At 42.4% G+C, this 22254-nt stretch overlaps 1 protein-coding gene across 1 annotated transcript in view; it reads right to left on the reverse strand.

Moving 5' to 3' along the window:
* LOC130190372 (reticulon-4 receptor-like 1) overlaps positions 1-11942 on the reverse strand; it is a 98638-nt gene extending 86696 nt beyond the window's left edge. The window contains exon 1 of the mRNA XM_056409758.1: positions 11845-11942. Within this exon, the coding sequence (XP_056265733.1) occupies positions 11845-11857 (13 nt within the window). The 5' untranslated portion in view covers positions 11858-11942. The remainder of the gene's footprint in view (positions 1-11844) is intronic.
* Between the last annotated feature and the right edge of the window lie 10312 nt (positions 11943-22254).

The following is a 22254-nucleotide window of genomic DNA, read 5'->3' on the forward strand; positions in this document are numbered from 1 at the left end:
TCACACGTCCCTCGTCTCCTCTTCTCTCACATCACTCCATCTTGACTTCCTGTCATCACTCTGAAGCACGCATCAAACACCGGCTGACAAAAACTAGAAGCTTCTTCCAATTCCAGCCATTTCATGCATCAGTGTCTTTGTGTGCCAGCGCACCTGTGTGCGTAGGCTTTGCAATGTGGAGTCATTTTTGGCTTTTCTCTATTTGTTCTTGGGCTAAATTAGGAATTCAGTCAGGACTTGGATTTAGCGTCAGTAAAAAAGGAACAAGATGAGCTTCATTAAACCCACGAGTAGGTCCTGGCAAATGTGTGTGTGCGTGTGTGTGTGTCTGCTGTACAACACAGTTCCCCCACAAAGCACAAATGAATGGTATACACGCAACAGAGGAAAGGCTGAAAGTAATTATCTCTGTTATTAATTCATCTTTCAACTATTTCTTGATCAATAATCTCGCTGATAAAACTTCACAATGCAGGGAAAAAAAATTCCCCAGAGCCCAATGTGAGACTGAACCAAAAACACATTTTGCATTTTTGATAATGAATTCCACTCACAGTTATTCTGTTATTTTCGGCCAATTGATTAATTCACTGATTGTTCTGTAGACAGTGATGCATAAAAAATTATCTTCGCATAAAAAGTACAACAGGACAAGAAAGACGAGCCAGTTTATTAGCTAATACTAATGCACTTTAATATAACAATAAGTCCTACCTTCATCACGGTTAGAGTGCAGCAGAATTGTAACAGGTTGTACCGAGAGATGTTTTAATACATCACTTGTATGTCAATGCTATCTTACTAAACATTTAAACCTCTCTAAAACAGGAGGGTTACATGATAACCTCTAAAACAGGAGGGTTATATGATAACCTCTAAAACAGGAAGGTTACATGATAACCTCTAAAACAGGAGGGTTACATGATAACCTCTAAAACAGGAGGGTTATATGATAACCTCTAAAACAGGAAGGTTACATGATAACCTCTAAAACAGGAGGGTTACATGATAACCTCTAAAACAGGAAGGTTACATGATAACCTCTAAAACAGGAGGGTTACATGATAACCTCTAAAACAGGAGGGTTACATGATAACCTCTAAAACAGGAAGGTTACATGATAACCTCTAAAACAGGAGGGTTACATGATAACCTCTAAAACAGGAGGGTTATATGATAACCTCTAAAACAGGAGGGTTACATGATAACCTCTAAAACAGGAGGGTTACATGATAACCTCTAAAACAGGAGGGTTACATTATAACCTCTAAAACAGGAGAGTTACATTATAACCTCTAAAACAGGAAGGTTACATGATAACCTCTAAAACAGGAAGGTTACATGATAACCTCTAAAACAGGAGGGTTATATGATAACCTCTAAAACAGGAAGGTTACATGATAACCTCTAAAACAGGAGGGTTACATGATAACCTCTAAAACAGGAGGGTTACATTATAACCTCTAAAACAGGAGAGTTACATTATAACCTCTAAAACAGGAAGGTTACATGATAACCTCTAAAACAGGAAGGTTACATGATAACCTCTAAAACAGGAGGGTTACATGATAACCTCTAAAACAGGAGGGTTACATGATAACCTCTAAAACAGGAGGGTTACATGATAACCTCTAAAACAGGAGGGTTACATGATAACCTCTAAAACAGGAGGGTTATATGATAACCTCTAAAACAGGAGGGTTACATGATAACCTCTAAAACAGGAAGGTTACATGATAACCTCTAAAACAGGAAGGTTACATGATAACCTCTAAAACAGGAGGGTTATATGATAACCTCTAAAACAGGAGGGTTACATGATAACCTCTAAAACAGGAGGGTTACATTATACCTCTAAAACAGGAGGGTTACATGATAACCTCTAAAACAGGAAGGTTACATGATAACCTCTAAAACAGGAGGGTTACATTATACCTCTAAAACAGGAGGGTTACATGATAACCTCTAAAACAGGAAGGTTACATGATAACCTCTAAAACAGGAGAGTTACATTATACCTCTAAAACAGGAAGGTTACATGATAACCTCTAAAACAGGAAGGTTACATGATAACCTCTAAAACAGGAGGGTTACATTATACCTCTAAAACAGGAAGGTTACATGATAACCTCTAAAACAGGAGGGTTATATGATAACCTCTAAAACAGGAAGGTTATATGATAACCTCTAAAACAGGAGGGTTACATGATAACCTCTAAAACAGGAGGGTTACATTATACCTCTAAAACAGGAGGGTTACATGATAACCTCTCAAACAGGAAGGTTACATGATAACCTCTAAAACAGGAGGGTTATATGATAACCTCTAAAACAGGAAGGTTATATGATAACCTCTAAAACAGGAGGGTTACATGATAACCTCTAAAACAGGAAGGTTACATGATAACCTCGAAAACAGGAGGGTTACATTATAACCTCTAAAACAGGAGGGTTACATTATAACCTCTAAAACAGGAGGGTTACATTATAACCTCTAAAACAGGAAGGTTACATGATAACCTCTAAAACAGGAGGGTTATATGATAACCTCTAAAACAGGAGGGTTACATGATAACCTCTAAAACAGGAGGGTTACATTATAACCTCTAAAACAGGAGGGTTACATTATAACCTCTAAAACAGGAAGGTTACATTAGAACCTCTAAAACAGCAGGGTTACATTAGAACCTCTAAAACAGGAGGGTTATATGATAACCTTCATTAAAGTAGGATTTATTACAGGACTGTTGCATTGGACTGCGATAGTTTTAGCACTATTTACCAAATAAACTGTCAACTGAGTGCATCTCGTATGTTGGGATTTGCCTTCAAAGTAAAGGAAATTGTAGTTAAACTACAAATCAGGTGCATTTAAGTCAGTATTTCTCAGTAGAGACGAACAATAGGGAAGCGTTCAGTCTGGGTTCACCTGTTCAGTCCAACTTTGGGCAGTTCAGGTGGTCTCGTTCACTTGTATTGTGTGTATCCTTTGAACAGACTGTGACTGAGCACCAGTCGGAGGCAGATGGGCTCGTTAATGCAGTGATGTCGTTATGTAAGAGCTGCTCGCTGCTGTCTGTCTGCTGCAGCACCGAGAGAGAGGGAGGGAATGTAAGAGAGAGCCTGTGAGTAACTCGACCTGTGGGTCCCTTTAAGTGATTCTGTTTATGCAGACACACACATGTCGTGCGAGGGTGTGTGTGTGGGTGTGTTTGTGTGTGTGTGTTTAACACCATGGGACAGATGGGAATTGATGTGGTAAATCAGAAGGAATTGACTTGTTGTCCGGGGTTTGATGAACTCTTCTCCCTCTTTAACCCGTCTCCTTCAATTCACCACATGCTCGGTAACAGGAATACAAAGCTCTGAACTCTCTACTGCACCGAGGAAGCAGCAGGAGAGAGAGAGGGAGATAGAAAAATAGAAAAGCACAGATCCATAGAGGCCAAGTTGTAGGGCCGTTCCTGTACATGTATATTAATAGACTAGTACATGTTTGGATACTCAAGTGCTCCATTTGCAGTTCTTATGCAGGGAGTAGACAAAACAACATGAATAATAAATGAAAAATTACTTAACTATGAATTAACTGATGTATAAACACAAGCTTCAATGTGAATAAATCATATGAGGTTGAATTACTACAAAAGAGGTCCAAGGATCTGAATTTTGAATGCAAAAAGCTCTATTGGGGCAAAGTCATCGACATTCATCGGTAAAAAAAAAAAACCAGGACCACATCATTCATCAGTCAATGCATTCCAAATGTTCCAGATGACGATTACGGGCATAAAAACAATGTGTAGAAGGTTTGGAACAACTGTTGTTATGGTTAAGAGAAGAACCACTTAGCCCTGCAAAGATCGCAGCCATAAATAAAATAAACCAACATTATCTGTTGTTAGGAAATGATCAGCAGTCAAACAAAGAGCCGGCCATCCACCCCGACCTATAAGGGGCTGCACCACCACGCCGCCATCGTCTTTCTTACAGTTAGTTTGTATCGCCACCGAAGGCTCACGTCAGATCGGCATAGGTCGCATTAGTCTTGCATAGCCAGACATATTTCCACCACTGGGTCAGTGCCAAATAAAAAGTTACAGAGGGAAAAAAACACTTTGGTTTGTTTGTAACCGTAACAGTTTAGCTCCACACCTTCCTTTTTTTATTAGTTGTTTTCATCCTCTCCTACTAACTATCATGTCATTCCAGATCCTGCTTCCCATCTCGTCAGTCCAACTCCCTTCACCTGCCTCTGATCACTCCCTCGTTAGTCCCTCATTACCTTCACCTGGTCTTCATGCCCATCTCACCTGTTGCCCATTCCCTCATTAGTCCCTGTCTACTCAGGTTCCCTCACTTGCCCTCTGCCAGATTGTCTTGTGTTTCCAGCCCAAGCCCTCACGTGTTACTTGAGGCAAGATATTTCGTTGTGTTCTGTTCTGAATTACGTTTTAAGTAAAGAATTATTTGCAGTGCTGTCTCCGGAGTCGTGCTTTTGGGTCTACTCTAATTGCTCCGTGACATTAACAGGAAGGTGTGGAGCTAAACTGTTACAGTAACACAATCATCGTGGGCTCCACTAAGCCCACGATGCAGTGCTCTTACGAAACAGATACAACAAATAACGGTAGGGGAGGCGAATGCCGCGTGAAATACACAACCAGTGGTAGACCAATACCCAGTCTAGACCCAGTGAGTCCAACATAAGCAACATTTAGATCAAAAACAGCCCTGCTGACAAAGCAAAGGGGTGGGGTGTATTCTTTCAGTACCTGTGAGATGATGAAATAAGATCCAGGAGATATGATCCAGGCAAGCTGATTGAGTTTAAGAAGATTTTCTCTTGAGGACAGTCTCAAAGATATGGCCTTATCTCAATGGAATGACGCTACGGTTGCAACTAGCCTACAGGGATATGACCATGCATGAAACATATTTTAAGTGTATGAGTCATCATTGCAAACACTTCTAGAGAGATCTAAGTTGAATTATTTGACATGCACGGAGTGTTATTTTGTCTACCTCGTGTAAACAAGGGTGAAGCTCAAATCCTGGATCAGATTCCATGCAACACAATACATGTACAAGTGAGGCTGCTGCATTATATGAGCCAGCATATTGATCACAATAATGACCTCATCCTTTTTACTTATTTTTCTGTCTCTACAAGTTCTGTTTTTAAATATCCAGAAGGAGAAGAAAAAAAAGTCTGAATGTTTGCAGGTGCAGAGCAAGAGATTATCTCAAGGTAACACCTGGGATAGGGGGCTGTTGTCTACAATACAGAACATGCACGGCAACATGTTACAGAAAATGTGAGTAGGAGACGAGATAAAAACAGGAGGGAGAGAGAGTGAAGGAGGGGAAGAGCGATAGAGGGAAAGAATGGACTTAGCTGCCGAGAGGAAAGCAAGCGAGCCCGTACTGCTGAGAGCTGTGGACCCCAAACGCCTTATCGGAAGCCAAAACAGCGATCAATTATTCAACAGGTACAAAGCGAACTAGCAACAGAAGAGAAGACATAGAGGGAGGCAGATTTGAGGGGAGATGGAGGCGGAGAGAAAATATATCCTGCATGAGAGTGAGACACAAAGGATTTGATTTTCCTTTCTGTATTCCATCAATGTGTTCAGGAATGTGGAGTTACTTTTTGACGAATGCATCAACACCAATGAACACATGTGGGACTGTAAGCCTAGTGTCAGTTGATTCTTGGCTTTGTGTGTATCAATATTAATCTTAGACGAGCAAGGCGAGATGTGCAATTCATACACCAAGTGAAAAAAGACCTAAAGTTAAGTAAGTTGACATTGTTCAATAAATGCATGATGAGAAATGTAAAAAAAAATGTTTAAAAGCCCATGGTTTTAGGGGGAGTCTGAATTTGGATCCATGACCAATCTGGCAGCCTGTGTTATAGTTGGATGGATGAACTGGTGGTTTATGAAATAGCTCGACCATATATTTTCCCCAGACAGTTCTAAATTATTTACAGATTATTTATAGAACAATTCTTGAGAGTTATAAGTGTGATTGAAATGTATTTATATGGAAGATGTATGTGGATATATATATACATATAGATATATATATATTCCATTCCATTATTTATACCGCTTATCCTCATTAGGGTCGCGGGGTACAATATATATATATATTTATTTACATTTTTTTTCTGTCTTTCTATTTTGTATATTATATGGAATAATGTTGTATTGCATTGCAATGATTGACTGAATAAAATACACAACAAATGTTTACAAGTTTAAAAAACAGGGAACTATCTGTTACTTTGTAAGCTGTGGATCGTCTTGAAGCATATTGTGTAACTTTAGACAGAGCTAAGCTAAACCAAGCTACTCTAGTTCTGTACTTTACAGACAGACAAGAGATTAATCTCCTCACCTGACTGACATTTTGAGTTCATAGCTTAAAATATCAGGAATTCCGATCCCCTCTACATCACCTCAACTACAGTACTGTTGGCTCACTGCACCCCACACACTCCTTCTCCTCAATTATATATCAGTGTGTTCACATACACTACACCTTGCTGACTTTGCTGCGACATATCACATCACACCACAGTCACATGTGCCTTGTAATTTGGTCTTTAAGAGCAATTATTTTACTCTCTGATTATTCACTTTCTCTATGTATCTGTTCTTATTTCTCTCCTTGTTCTGCTGCAACAACCCGATGTCCCCCTCCGAGGATGTACAAAGGCTTATCATACCATATCTTATATGATTAGATAAGACACGCCAGCGTTAACATGAGTTATAGTGGCTCATGCACTTCAGTCGGCAAACGAGGAAACTGATGCAAGCGATTGGTTTGTCCAACTGTCTCTCCCTCTGGAGGCAGGGAAACACCAGTTCCTGGTCGCAAGAGGGAGAAGCAAAAAAATCAGCCTTAAAACATAGATACACACACACACACACAGACACACACACGATCAACTCCAGTCAGCTCAGTTTTCACTCCCCCCTGTATCGCTCTCTTTCTGTCTCTTCATTTCTTTATCCTCCAGGTGAAGTCTGTTTCCCCAATAATCACTTTTTCTCCGTGTCCATCTTTCTGTCTCTGTGCCACACTTTATTCTGCCTTTCCTCTCTTTCTGCTCGTCTCTTGTCCTCCAGCTCTGACATTTATACAACACTTCCTGAAGCTCTTGCACACACGCACACACCACACACTCACTCTCACAGACTCCTTCTGTTTACCGTTCTTGCTGTGTGATCACGCACATTTGAATCCCTTTCATCCCAAAAACGTTCTCATGCTCACGTATGCTGACACGCCCATGCATCTAAATCCCCGTCTCCACATTTTAAAATCACACGCAATACATCCACAACTAGCCTGGCTGTTACGAAATAAACCTGCAATCCGAGGCTTCCACGGGGCTTGTGATGGGGAGGAATGTCTCATTTGATTGGTGTGAGTGAGTGTGTGGGTGTGTGTGTTTAGCTGACTCTAAAGGTGATATGCAATTTTATTATAATCACATTAGTGGCCTATTTACATACAATTCAGCAGCAGGTAGTAGCCTATGTGCATAACCCATCTCATGTGTATTAGCCTTCCTACTTTTTTATTTTTCCAAGAATTTAAATTTGTGCAAATTTGTTTCCTTTGTTATGGCTCGCTCTATCCACTGTGGAAAGAGCAAAGTAGTTTATGTATGTGAAGATAAATGGGCGAGAGCTTTGTTTGGCAAGAAAGTTGGAATGAAACACCACGGGGCCGTTGTGATTGTGAAATGCCATTTCGTACTCTGTGCAGCATAATATCTCGTTGTTTCGCATCAAAACAGCTCCTGCTCATTAAGTGTTTCTTTTTTCTTCTCTCCTTTCTTTATTTTTTGCATTGTGTTTGTGAGAGTTCATCACTTCAGAAGCTGAACAAAACATCCGTCCCTGTAATTATTTTGTACGCATTTAAACACGGTACACACACGTTCACGGATACTAAAAAAATTGTCGTGCAACTAAATGATCAAATATAATTTAGCGGGCACACCACACTGAGCTGAGGACACAGCAGAAGAAAGAAGGAGTCTGTGAGTGACCTTGAGATCAGGCGGGGGGAGCGGTTGCAAAGGTCATTGATATGCGCGGCCATCGCGCGGACGCTCGCCGTGTGTGGCGAAGCGTTTCATCCCAAGTACGCCACTGACTTGCATTAGGGACGTCATTGATTATCACGTGAATTCTATTCCAGTCGTCAAATCCCCAGATGATTTAGTTCTCTAATATGACACATCCACAGAATTCACACAGTGTCACATTCCCTATAATGTGAGGCCCCCGCCTAATCTGTAAAAGCTGTACACCGCCGCAGGATGTCGGTACTGCAAGAGCAAATTTGGATCAATCTCAGCACTCAATTACTCCGCCATTTGGTGCTTCACGACCCGAATAAACATGTTGTCACTAATCCATATGTTATTATCCTCCACCAAGGCTATCAAAGATGCAAGTAAACACAAACACGCAGCAACGGAAAAACAGCAACAGCAGCTTCTAATTGTTTTGACTGTAGACTTGACAACGGCCTGCAGGCAAAATGTGTGTGTGTGTGTGTGTGCCAACGCAACTGTCAGCTCAGAGAGACAAAAGTAAGTATGTGACATTAGTCTTCATCGCAATGCCATCAGATAAAATGAGAGTGCGTTGGATGACATATTGCCACTAATTAGCATGAATAACTTAAAAAGAAGTAATTTATGTTCTAACATCTTTGGGTTGAGTCCAGTCATAATACTATTCACATTTGGGCCCGGAGAAAGCCGTTGGCCCTCCGGGTGAAGGTCCCGGCTATATTCTGAATGAACAGTGAGTTGCAATTTTACCAACGTGTAGTGATATTGATAAGTGGATTTCAGTGCTATATTTTATCATGGCTGAAGGTATTATCACAGAACATTCTTCAGCACATTTTCAAGGATTTCAGTATATTCCTAGACGGGGGTCCGGTAGCGAGAGGATGGAATCTTATTATGAAGTGATGATAAGAAGAAGAACAGACAGTGTCGTGGTTTTTAGAAGTTTAGAAGTTTAAGTTTCAAACTGGAGAAGTTTAGACTCATTTCATTCACGTCACTCCCCCAAAATGTCAAAAGGTCAAACTCACCTTTTTGTGTAGAAATCTAAAATGAAAGCTGTCTTCCTCATAAATTTAAATAGTAAGCTATAAGGAGTTCCTGTTTGCAGTAGAACTATGGTGTGGGTGTGTATTGTGTCTCGTAAAAAGTATATATATAAACATATATATACACACTCACACACATACACCCTAGTATACTGCAAACATGAACTCCTTGTAGCTAATTTGGTATACAGTACTCCTAATGGTGCCAGTTTGCCAAAATGTAAACAAACATGACAACACGCTACCAGCCCCAGCTGTGGAGACACTGGTAAAGCTGTTTATTTATAGAGCATGTGTAGTTCTTTTTGTTGTTTTTAACTCATTATTGTGTATGTATTTTATTCTATTTTAATGTTTTGTACTATCTGGACCTTGAGTCTGTAATACAAGTTTGATTGATTGATTGAAACATAGGATAAAAACAAATTGTAGTGGAGATAAACTACTACATTCAAAGGTTTAGTAAAAGTGAAAATACACGTTGTAGATTATTCACACAAAAAAGTCAGTTTTAAGTTGCCTCATTAAATTATCGATTGTACAGCTCTATGTCGATCAAACTATTGTATTGTCATCTCTTTCACTCAAACCGCTTTCAACCAACAAGGTTTTCAAAATCACCGTATTTATCACTGTATATATACATGCACTCTTATTATAGATTTTGCTAGAATATGCAGAAAATTGGGTGTCGTCAATAATTGACTAAATTAATCTACAGCTATATTGATAATAGAACTAAATGCTTGAACTAAAATGCCAAATATTTGCTGGTTCCAGCTTCTCAAATGTTTGGATTGTTTGACATTTAATAGACAAACTGATTAACTGAGGAACATAATTGGCAAATTAATTGCTAATAAAAAAAAGTGTTAGTTGCAGCCCTAGCTGAATGCATATTCATTCAGATGAAACTGAGTGTGTGTGCACTCTTTTCCAGACTGTGACCGAGCACAATATAGCCTTTCATTTGTGTCTTTCTTAATAAAAGAGCTTTTCTTTAACTAATTTTAAGACTTGGCACGTGTTTTGTTCAAGCACTGCCAGTGTGTATCCGACACACTGAAAGGCTTTAAATAAAGAGAGAGAGAGACAACTTAAAGTTGGAAACAGAGGCAAAGTCAAGTAAGGGAAACAAATCCAGCTTCAAACAAGCTGGAATACAAAGCTTCGGCAGCTACCCAAACCAACCGGCTAGTCGCCAATCAGCCCGCCAGGCCTCTCTCCTCTCAGACTGCAGCTGGCAGCAGGAACTGGCCAAGCAGAGAGATAGAGAAAGAACGAGAGACCGACAAAGAGAGAGGGAGTTTTCATTACATGAAAACACTTCTCTCTCTCTCTCTCGTTTCATCCCACCTCAGAGATACTGTGGGTAAAGGTGACACACATAGATAACTATATCTCAGGCAGACTGTGCACAATTACCCTGAATTGTATTATTGTTACTGACAGCCGCATTTGTAGCAGATACAAAGCACAATGCATCAGCCATCGCCACTGTGTAGAGCGTGTGTGTGTGTGTGTGTGTGTGGGTGCTATCCATCTGAAATTACAGCAAGATTCAAATTAAAGCTTGTCGTGCCTCTAGCCAGCGATCGCGCTCTGTCTTTCTCTCGCTCCGTCATACAGACACGCTCATACGACGGCAGCACTAATCAGCCTTCTGTCAGGCCCATTAGGTCCCACCCTTAACGAGGCCATCGCCCAGCTTGTGCCTCGACTCGGGCCAACCAAGTGAGCTAATAGAAAACGACGTGCATGGATGATGTATGCGCGTTGTGTCCCTCCTTTTGCTTTGAGAATGATAGACGTCCAGTGTCTCTATTAAGGAATGTTACTCTATTATGTTCTCAGGGTGCAGTCGGCCGTGCGCTATCCTCATTAGCAAACTGACATGCGCCTTGCCGTAGCCCCTCTGTAGTCATGTGTGTGTAGGGTGGGGTATTGGCAGATGGCTAAATGTATGTTTAATTAGACCTGATTGTGCACACATGTGCAGGTTTGTACACATCCACAGAGAAGTAGGCTGACAGTCTTGGGGCCTCCATGTCAACGCTACCGAGTCAATGTCACGTGGTAAAAAACACTAAACACCACAACACCTCCGCGAGCTGTTTTCCCGCCCACACCTGCACCTGAAGAGAGCCTCCCCTCCGCCCGAGTGCAGACAGAAGTCAACAGATCCCATTTTGGCGCGCCTCTGTCTTTCACGCCAATGTAACCACACGAGCGCGCGCACTCACGAGCCATAGGTGCGCGCGCACAAAGTGCCCAACAACAGGTGAAACTTTTATGAGAAAAGGCCAAACCTCTACCTCTCTCTTCCCCGCCCCCCCCCCCCCCCATGTCTCTTTCCCGCACAGCACCAGCCATCCTCGTGCAGGCAAGTCCTACAAACTGCAGTGCGGCAGCAGTTCGCTATTTTAAGAATATTTTTTACATGAAGTGGATACATATTTAATTTCTTTATATACAACGGGGCCCCCCTGCAGCGCGGATGAAGCACAGCTGGTGAGTTGTTACGGCGGCAGCAGGAGGCGTTTCCGTGACTCCACATTTTCAAATAATAGAAATGTGGATCAACTCAGACACACACGCGCACACACATCAATAAACAGCACAGGCACACGCGCTCCACGCCATCCGCAACCAATACAAGGGGATTCCTCTTCCTCTTCCTCTTACCTCGCCTGAACATGTTGGCAGCCGCAGGTCGGACCGTCTAGTGGTGTTTGTGCTGGAGTAGCATCCTAGTGAGGGTCCAATCCTGAGCTGCTGGGTGTTAAAATGTTATTGTGATTCCCTTTGACCGCTGGCAGGCGGGCTGGAGTCTTGTCTCTCCGCGGTGGCTGGTGTTGTATCAAGTGAAAACGGGTGGAGGAGAATTAAGGAGAAGGAGGTGGTAGAGGAGGAAAAAGAGGTGGAGGATGTTTAACCAAATTTAAGACTAAAATAGAAAGTCCGCCTCTGGTCGAAACGAAGTTTTCTCGCCCGCAGTGGCTCTCTCTAAACGAGGTGATGGAAGAAGAAAAAAGCACCCGGTCCCGTTTTAGTAATATATCAACTCACCGCCATCTGGTGTTTAAGAATCAATTACATGGATTATTAGGCTGTGACTCTTTTTTTGAAGGAGGGGGGGGGGGCCAAATCGAATTGAGGAAGAAAAAAAAGTGATGTTAAGAGCTCCAAAAGCAGAAGGAAAGTTCCTTCGTGTCAGGTCGCGGCTCCGGTGGAGTCCTCCGGGTGCTGCGGAGCATCGGTGAGAGTCGGTGCCGACTACTGTGTCCGTTACCGGAGAGCTCCGAGGCAGCCGCTCCAATCCCCCTCCCACAGCGATGTGAAGAATGAGAGCCACGCAGAAGAGCGTCTCTCTCTCTCTCTCTCTCTCAAATTCAATTTCATTTGAACGCATGCTTTGTGGGGAACAAATGTTGCATTAACAATATTACCAAAGCCTCAATTGCATTTCACGTATAGTCCCTTCTTCTAATAATAATATCATGAGTGCATTATTGCCAGATCATGTTAGGCAAGGTTTAGAATGCGAGTATATCGATTCAGAATAAGACCAACAGCAAAACCTGGTTAGGTTTGCATATTACAAGATGGTATACCATAACTACCAAAAGAAGATTATTAATGGTTATTTACATTTCCTTTAGCTGACGCTTGTATCCAAAACGACTGAAATTGCATGTACTGTAGACACATGCAGTATACAGGGAGCAATTAGGGGTTAAGTGTCTTGCTCAAGGAGACATCGACGAGGGTGAGGATTGAACCACCAACCCCCTTGATAGATACTCCTGCTAACCATTGACCCACAGTCACCCACAAAATGCAGGTTTACAGTTTAAATTAGCCCCATATCGTCCATCTGCACCATTAAAATGCCACTCACGTCATATACTAATATAACTCTCTGATAGGGAACAATCTTTACGTTCGCTCCCTAGAATATATTACATTTTGTTTTGGCTTTGTTTTTGTTTTTTTGGTGCCGGTTATTCTATTTGAATGCAGACTGCAGCATGAGGTGTCACTTTGTCTTTACTTTTAGTTGTTGACACAACTGACTGTGTTTTCTCCGGGTTGCCAGGTTGGTCTGGGTTCAGCAGTCTCAACGGTTCTGACCACTCTGTGTCTTTCTTCGTTCACGGTGCCCAGATATTGTTGGAACTTTGATTCATGTGTAGTGCGAAAGAAATCGAAGTTTACTTTGAGTTTTTTGCAATAGATTTCCAATAGCTGAAATACTTCCCTTTAATGTTGTCTATAATTAGCTTGGTGCCGATTGTTTGAGGCACTACTGTGCAGCGCTCTGTTACTCATTCGTATCTTTCACACTTTTCGCCAGTTTTCATCTCCGGTGTGATGAACTAATGAACTATGAAGCTGCTAAAGCAATGCAATGCTCGTGATTATGTGTGGGTTATGCAACATAATCAATATGTCAGGAGTCTTGAGATATATTTAGCTGTCTCTGGGGAGGTTTTCTCTTCCAGGAGGCGTTGCATTTTTATCTGGTCAGAAAAGGCCTTTCTCTCTTTAAATGTGATTTAAAGTTTTTTCTAAAGAATTTGCCCTCTATATGTTTTATATTTCCTACATCCTGTTTTCTCTCTGCAGCCAGGTTCGTCCCTGTGTATCATCAGTTTGTAAACTCCATGCTCCCTCACACACTTTGTGTTTGTCGCTGTTGTTGATGAGGTTTTGATGGTTTTATTGTGTTTAAATTATCTCCCTCTATTTACATCTCCCACTCAGTTTTTCCCTCTCTTTGTTTCCTCAGAATTCAGAACGCTTCTCATTTTAGCGGCAATATTGTTACAGCTAATTAGCCACAAACCATACATCAAGCAACACCGCCTAAACGATTAGAGTGTGAATTGTTACCGTTTGAATGAGCTGCAGTGTGTGTGATGTGAGTGGTGTGCGTGTGCAGCATGGTGTGTTGGGGTAGTGCACAGGGGATTGGGAGTGGGTGTGCTGTATATTGAGGTGTTTGTAGGAGTAAACTGGGATGTGTCGTCGTGGCAGCAGTCCATCAGTGTGTCAGTTTCAATTTCTTTTGACAGTCCGTCAAGTCTTCTGGCCCACTTTCACCTTTTTCAGAATAAATGCTGACAAAAACTAAAAAAGTTTACCAAATATGAGGAAATTGTCTCCTTGACGGATAGCATCCATCTCATACACACAAACGCCAAAAACGCGTACAAAAAAAAATCTGTTCACGGATATATAATTAAATTGAAAGCAGATGCAAGATTCATCATAGCGTAGTGTTATTTATCAATGTTAAAAACAAGGATTGCCTTCTTTGGGTAGGAAACAGTGAACACAAGAGCTGAGCGTCAAGTCAGGAGAAAGAGATGACTGCCTCTAGATGCCTGTATCGAAATAAATCAGACAAGAAGTGTACATTTAATTTGACATTTAAAACCATTTCAAAATGTACTTATTATGCACTTAAAGTTGTTATTGTGACAGTAAACATTTAGCTTTTTATACAGCCAGCAGACGTGGAGTCACATAAGCCTTCTGAGTTGCGTTTCTGGCCACCTGACAAATGTAAGTCGATTTCCTGTTGGCACCGTTTACTTTCTTCTGAGTGGCTCGGCCTTAATGAACCCAACGTTTTTTACCATCTAACAATATATAGGAATAATTGAGTAGATAGTTACGCTGCAGCAGATTTTGAAAAATTTGTCTTTAGTAACTGCCACTCTGAGTCGACTATACTGTCTGCTCCTAAATGCAAATCATTCATGTTAATTCCACACTGAGATGTACAAATGAACACACCAGCAGCGCTTGTATCAGTCCCTGCTATTAATTAGCTAATTTGACATTCACATAAAATGACAAACAACTCTGCAATCAACAAAGAAATAATGACACAAAAAATTAAAATTAAAATGTTGTTATTGGAGCTCTCTGCAGAATTAATTGAGCTAATGCAGTGTTGTAGTCCTCGAGATTGGTCTTTTTGAAGATCAGAATCAACCGCATATGTACTGGCTTTGTCTGAATCTCAGAGTCTCGGACCCTGAATTGTGGTTCCACACAGCTCTGGTCTTGGTCTCAGTTTAGGTGGTCTTGACTACAACAATCATGTATGAAACAACCATTACATTTGTGGAGAATGCATTCTTGAGACCACGTTAGGAAACACTCAGCTTTCCTTATTATATCACACACACATCATTTGTGTTAAGTGTTGCAGTCAGTTCTCTTGTGCTCCAATCAATTCTCAAACCTCATTTAGCCTAAGGCTCTGTTTGTTTTATGGCTCCCATGGTTGGTTGTTTATTCTAAAATTATAAATGTAAAACTATTTGAAATAGCAGTTCTAAGCATCTGATCAATGTGTTAGGAGCATCATAAGCACCTCTATATAAAACACAGACGAACATCACAAGCAAACATCATGATACATGTGTTTAGATTAAGCTACAGTGAGACAAATAAGTGGAACAGTTCTATAAGTGGCCTCATCAAATATCCTCTGTAATAATTCTAATGCTACAGCAATAAAAGGCCTTAAAAAAGACTGTGTATACAATTCAACTCCCAGGTTTTAATGTTATACAAGTTCAGCAGCTCATTATGAGCAAATGTAGAATCTAAAGTAATCTATCTGGTCACTGGATGCATTGTTTAATACATCAATCGTATACTTGAAAGTGATGTCTATTAGAATAAATCTGCATATTTTCATGAAATTAGGGTGATGACGGATTTGAAGATTTACTTGGGGGATTCAATATTTGGCATTCAGTCTTCAATAAGCAGACTTTATTTTGATGGTATTGATACTCTGCTATTAAATTACTGTAATCTGTTACTATAAGTGTTGCAATAGTCACAACGCTATTAGAGTGGACCCAAAAGCACGACTCAGACAGGAGTAACAAAGATTACTGTCTTTGGTTGGAAACAGGCTGGGTCAAAAACGGGAGATCAGTCGAAGAAGCAAACAAGTCCAAAAAGGGGCGGGGCAGAGAATCAGAGGTCAGAACAGGCAGGTCAGGAATATTCTCTAATAACGCTGGAGAACTTGGCACGAAAACACAAGACAATCTGGCAGAGGACAAACCGGAGTGAGGGAGCTAAATAGTGAGGGACTAATGAGGGGATGGGCTGCAGGTGAGAAGGGCGTGAGGACCAGGTGAAGGGAATGAGGGACTAACGAGGGAGTGATCAGAGGCAGGTGAGGGGAGTTGGACTGATGAGATGGTGTGACAGGATGAAAACAACTATTACAAAAAGGAAGGCGTGGAGCTAAACTGTTACAGCAATTCTCTTAATCAGAAATGTAGTCAGGGCTAGAGTTACATGGCTAATTTAGGACGATAACATGTGACATTAGTTATGAACAGGGTAGAGAGTATTACGTGATCTATAATGTATCTAGAAAGTGAAGTGTTTTACACTGAAAAGGCTCTTGAGGAGTACTCCAAAACAAAAGTTGCCTCAAGTGATGTCACTTGAGGTTGGGGCTCTGGATGTTTAAAAATATAATAAATCTGGAGGTGTGGAGTTAGAAAGACGTGAGCCCACCAGACCGCTGTGGCTGCTCCTCGTCTTCACCGGGGTGTTTGAGCTTCACAGTGCAGAATGACGCAGATGTGTGAGGCTGTTATTTTGGTGCTTTGCTGAAGGAGGAACGTTTCTCTGCGCTCCCCTTAAATCTTAGTTTAACACTCATGAGTACGATTTTGTGACATCACAAATATAATGTTGTCGCCAATCTTTGCCCAAAAGGCAAACACACATAATAACTGTGATGTGTGAAGCTAAAGCTTCCAGTGCATACACTCACTTGTCTATAAAGTAGGAGACCAGTGGTTTATCTTTTGAAATGAACAATATTTGCATTTTCATCGCGTTCTGGATTGTTCGACGATGGAGAAGGAGTTGATGTGCTTTGAAGAAATGTGCAGAGGGGCTCTTTCATTTATTGGTACCCGACAGATCCTCTCTCACCATTTATTCATAATATTCGCATTAACTTTCGACTGCTGTTTGCGATAAAAAAAGATCGACGGTTGCGCAATTTAATAGATCGTCAGAATAAATGATCTCCAAACTACGTTTTTCTTCAGTGTGTGAAACCTTTCGGCCAAACATGGCCTTCTTCCTGGTGTTGATGTCAGCCACCATCTGTCCATCCAGTCTTTCATCCGCCAAATGTTAAGTATTTTCTACTTACGGGTAATACTGGCAGGTAACCAACCATTGTTTAGGGATTATATATTTCAAGATTAAAACTGGTTGGTGGATTAACAAAATCACAATGTTTAGTAAATACCAGGAACTTTCTCTTTGAGAGAACTGTGGGCTGTTGATCATGTACAGTTAAAGTACTGTATCATAGAGGTGAACGTCATCAGGGACATCACATGAGGTTCCTTCGTCTTCCAACCGATTCCAATAGGCCGCATGTTACGCTGGTGTTCATCTTTCCTGATGATGCACATCATATTAATTTGTTTCATTGACAACATATTGTTTCCTCTTAGCCCTCTCATATATCCTTCAAGAATCATCGCTGTGACTTACGTGTTTCCCTTCTTGTTATTTCGTTCCTGACAAGATGAACTGTGCCCGTTTTCAGTAAATGTTGTGTCGGTCTCACCTGAGCAAAATGTATGCGCCAGCGAGACGTTAATAAACTCCTCTCTGTCTCGCTTACTTGCTTACCTTGTAAGAATAGGTCATTCGCAGATATGATGGACAGGTGATCTGTGCCAGGCCGAAGTGACCTCTAAAACCTTTTAGTGACCTTTCACAACCTTCTGACCAGCCGATCAGTGTCCACCCCGTCCCTCTCTGATTAGCCTGAAAATTGGAGCTATGTGGACGACCTTTTCATCGGAAAGGTCCGCTACCGGCTTCATTTGCAGAACTCAACCTCACACACAACATCCCAAAGTCCACAACACACACACACACAATCCAACACTCCACCTCAAGCAGCCCATCTCCCATCTCCCCTTTTTGCTTCTGAAGGGTAACATGATGAGGCTTATCGACCACCATGTTGTTAACCACAGCACATTTGTAGTTTCGTTCTCCACCGTTTCACCGTGTCCTCGCCGAGGACTCCAGCCCGAGAATGTTCTTCAGTTACTCTAATGCGGCTAATTGCTGTAGCCGCATGCTCTCACTTCATATACTTTACGTTACAGTATTCCCTTGTTTCATAGCTTATCGTGAAAACCGCTAAACCAGCTCCATTATAAAATCAGTAATTCCACAAAGCACAAAGAGGCAGTGAGTCGCTTTGCGAGGAAAGCAGAGGAAACAGAATCCGCATGTCTATCACATTGATGAAACGAAAGGGTGGTCAGATAATATCAATAGACCACCAACAGAGCTTTCAATGTAGTTTTGTCCTCTGTGGTCAATCAACAGCTCAGTTGGACTTAATTTCACCCGGGAACAGTGCCACAGCTGCAGATGGTAATGTTCAATAGATTACATAAAGCAGTTACTATAGGATAGATTGTGAACTGCCAGCAGTATCTGCCCACACACACACTGCATTTATTCCTCAGAGACTCAAACCAAATGAAGGAGTTATTTTATCTCCCCCAATCCATATATTTCACTTGTCCTATCGTTTATCTTTCTCTCCCTGTTGTATTTTATCACTGTCTATCTTGTTTTACAGGGTTTGGGGAAATGAGATACGGGAAGAGAGAGCGAGAGGGAGAGAGGAAGACAAAGTGCTGCGTTTACTGTGTGGAGCTTCACATTGTCTGCTGGTCCGGGTGGGAGAGCCCGTTGGCGTTCACCTTGAGGTGTGCGCATACAGACAAACATGCTAAGGCACTGAAACATGCACAAGTGATTTAAGTGGCTGGACAATACAGTTGCAAACCTAAATCTAAAAGGTTAGAAACGTTAATTCCAATTTTTTTAACTAACATTGAGTTGTTCCTTCGAGGGCGGGTCTCTCTCCAGTGGTGTTCCTTATTTAAATCCGAAGATTGAAAGTACATACACTACCGTTCAAAAGTTTGGGGTCACCTAGACAATTTCATGTTCTCCATGAAAACTGACTTTTATTCATCAAATGAATTAGCAAAATGAATAGAAAATATAGTCAAGACATTGATGAGGTTAGAATAAATGATTTTTAGTTGAAATATTAATTTTGTACTTCAAGCTCAAAGGAAGGCCAGTTTTATAGCTTCTCTCACAAGCATAACTGTTTTCAGCTGTGCCAACATAATCAAACTAGGGTTTTCTAACCCTCCATTCGTCTTCTAAGGCGATGAGCAAACACAATGTACCACTAGAACACTGGAGATGGGCCTCTATACACCTATAATGTCGATATTTCATTAAAAAACAGACTTTTCCACCTAGAATAGTAAAGGTGAGTTCTACCGCTGGGGACGAACACACACTCTCTGTGACCGAGCACAGTGTGAGGAGGGCTCTGTTGAGGGTGAACACCAGGAAAGCTGCAGGTCCAGATGGCATATCTGGGCGAGTACTGAAGACCTGTGCTAACCAGCTAGCTCCAGTGTTCACCACAATATTCAACCTCTCCCTGGCTGAGTCCGTGGTCCCCGCCTGCTTCAAGAGATCCACTATTGTCCCTGTGCCCAAGAATGCTTCTCCAGCATGTATGAATGACTACCGACCGGTGGCCCTCACCTCGGTGGTCATGAAATGCTGAGAGGCTGATAAAGGACTACATCTGCGCCTTCCTCCCTTCCTCCATGGACCCGCTGCAGTTTGCTTATTGCCCAAACAGATCCACGGATGATGCTGTCTCCCAGGTACTGCACACCACACTCTCTCATCTGGACAGCCAGAGGGGGCTATGTGAGACTGCTGTTCATTGATTGTAGTTCAGCTATCATCACCATAGTCACCTCCAGACTGGCCGGCTAGCTGATTGAGCTGGGACAGAACACCCCTGTGTGCTTGGATCCTGGACTTCCTGACCGCCAGGCCACAGGTGGTCAGGGTGGGCAGACACACCTCCAAATCCTCACCCTGAACACAGGATCCCCCAGGGTTGCGTCCTCAGCCCCTACTGTACTCCTGTACACACATGACTGTGTGGCCAGGTTCAGCTCAACACCATCATCAAGTTTGCGGATGACACAGTGGTGGTGGGCCTGATCTCCGACAACGACGAGAAGGCCTACCTGGAGGAAGTTGCTGATCTGTCACTCTGGTGCCAGGACAACAGCCTCATCATGAATGTCACCAAAACTAAGGAGCTGATTGTGGACTTTAGGAGGGCACAACAACAGAGGACGTACTCACCACTGGGGATTAACGGGACTACTGTGGAGAGGGTGAGCGGGTATAAATACCTGGGAGTCCACATCACCGAGGATCTAACATGGTCAACAAACACAGACACTCTGGTGAGAAAGGCAAGGCAGCGCCTCTACCACCTCAGGCAGCTGAGGAAATTTAAAGTTTCCCAGAGGATCCTTCAGTCCTTCTACTCTGGAGCTGTAGAGAGCGTCCTGACAGGAAGCATCACAGCCTGGTTTGGCAACTGCTCCGCTCAGGACAGGAAGGCTCTGCAGAGAGTAGTGCGTTCGGCTGAGCGCACTATTGGAACTACACTCCCCACCCTGCAGGACTTGTACACCAGGAGGTGCAGAACCAGAGCCGGCAGGATCATGAAGGATCCTCACCACCCCAACAACAGACTGTTTCAGCTGCTGCGGTCAGGCAGGCGCCTCCGTAGTCACGCTGCAAGAACAGAGAGACTGAGACGGAGTTTCTTTCCTCAGGCCATCAGGACTGTGAACTCCGACCTCACCAGGACCCCCACATAGACCCACACAACTGCCCCTCTTAGGCACACACACACACACACACACACACACACACACTTACTGTAAATATTGTGTTTTTTATTGTAAATAGTGTGTACTTGTTGCCCTTGCACATTCCTGCTGAGCATTGCCACTTTCATTTCACTGCACACCCTGTGTGTGTATGTGACAAATAAAAAACATCTTGAATCTCTTGATCTTGAATCTCTTTACCACATTAACAATGTATAGAGTGTATTTCTGATTAATGTAATGTTATCTTCATTGAAAAAAACACATTTCTAAGTGACCCCAAACTTTTGAACTGTAGTTTATGTTTTAGCTTCCAAATGTTATTTTGCCAGCAAACCCTTAAACATTACCCTATGTTTCCGCATGATGATATATAAACATGCATGTATCCTTTTGCATAGTACACACTAGTCTACAGTAACTTAGATGGCGGTCGACACAATCCCAGGTTTCTGAGACACCGGCTTCTCTGTGTGCTCGTGATGACCACCGGACGTACCATCCTGAGCTCGGGGAGCCGTCTCCATCATAGTTTTTACTGCCTGGCTGTCATCTCGCCCCCCTCCAGCAGACATCTGCCGGTGTGACGAGGCATCCTGGCAGCAAACCCTGCAGACGGGAGACTGGTTGCGAGGTCAGTTGGATTTTCTCAGGGTGCAGGTTCGCATTGGAGATTCCGTATCCCAGCGTGCCCACACACGACAAGGGCATATAGTGGCCCACCTGCTTCCGCTGGTCAGGTAGCATGAAGCCTCTCCTACCGTGCTGCTGCGTGACAGTGAGACGCTGGAACAATTTGTCCAATATTTTAACAACTTGGGTGTTGTGCTGGCACTTCCCCAACCTCACACCCCTGACATGCTGGACCATAAGATTGTCCGAATGAAAAGACGAGGAGATGCCAGAGTAATAAGTTTGTGTGTCGGCATGTTATGTTGACCACACGGCCCGCATCAGGTGCTCTGAACAACTGTTTGTGTGTGTCGGTGAAGGTGTGGCCGGTAAAACCTTATTGAAGAAACGCCTGGCGGGAGGACGCCCATTCATTGAGGTCCGCTCGGCGTGGCGTGTCCTTACTTCGTTGTTGTGGGAGATGCCTTCTACATTCATACGGTTCTATCTCTTGGACATGTCCGGCTTCTTTTTTAGGCTCTGGTAGAAAGGGCGGGGTGATGTGTGTAGATTGTCTATCACTTGTCTTTTTATCACCCATAAAGTCCAGTATAGGGCTCTGCCTGTGCTTATATAACGAGAAAAAAAC

Source organism: Pseudoliparis swirei, chromosome 3, assembly GCF_029220125.1.
Source record: "Pseudoliparis swirei isolate HS2019 ecotype Mariana Trench chromosome 3, NWPU_hadal_v1, whole genome shotgun sequence".
In the NCBI taxonomy this organism is placed as follows: Eukaryota; Metazoa; Chordata; class Actinopteri; order Perciformes; family Liparidae; genus Pseudoliparis; species Pseudoliparis swirei.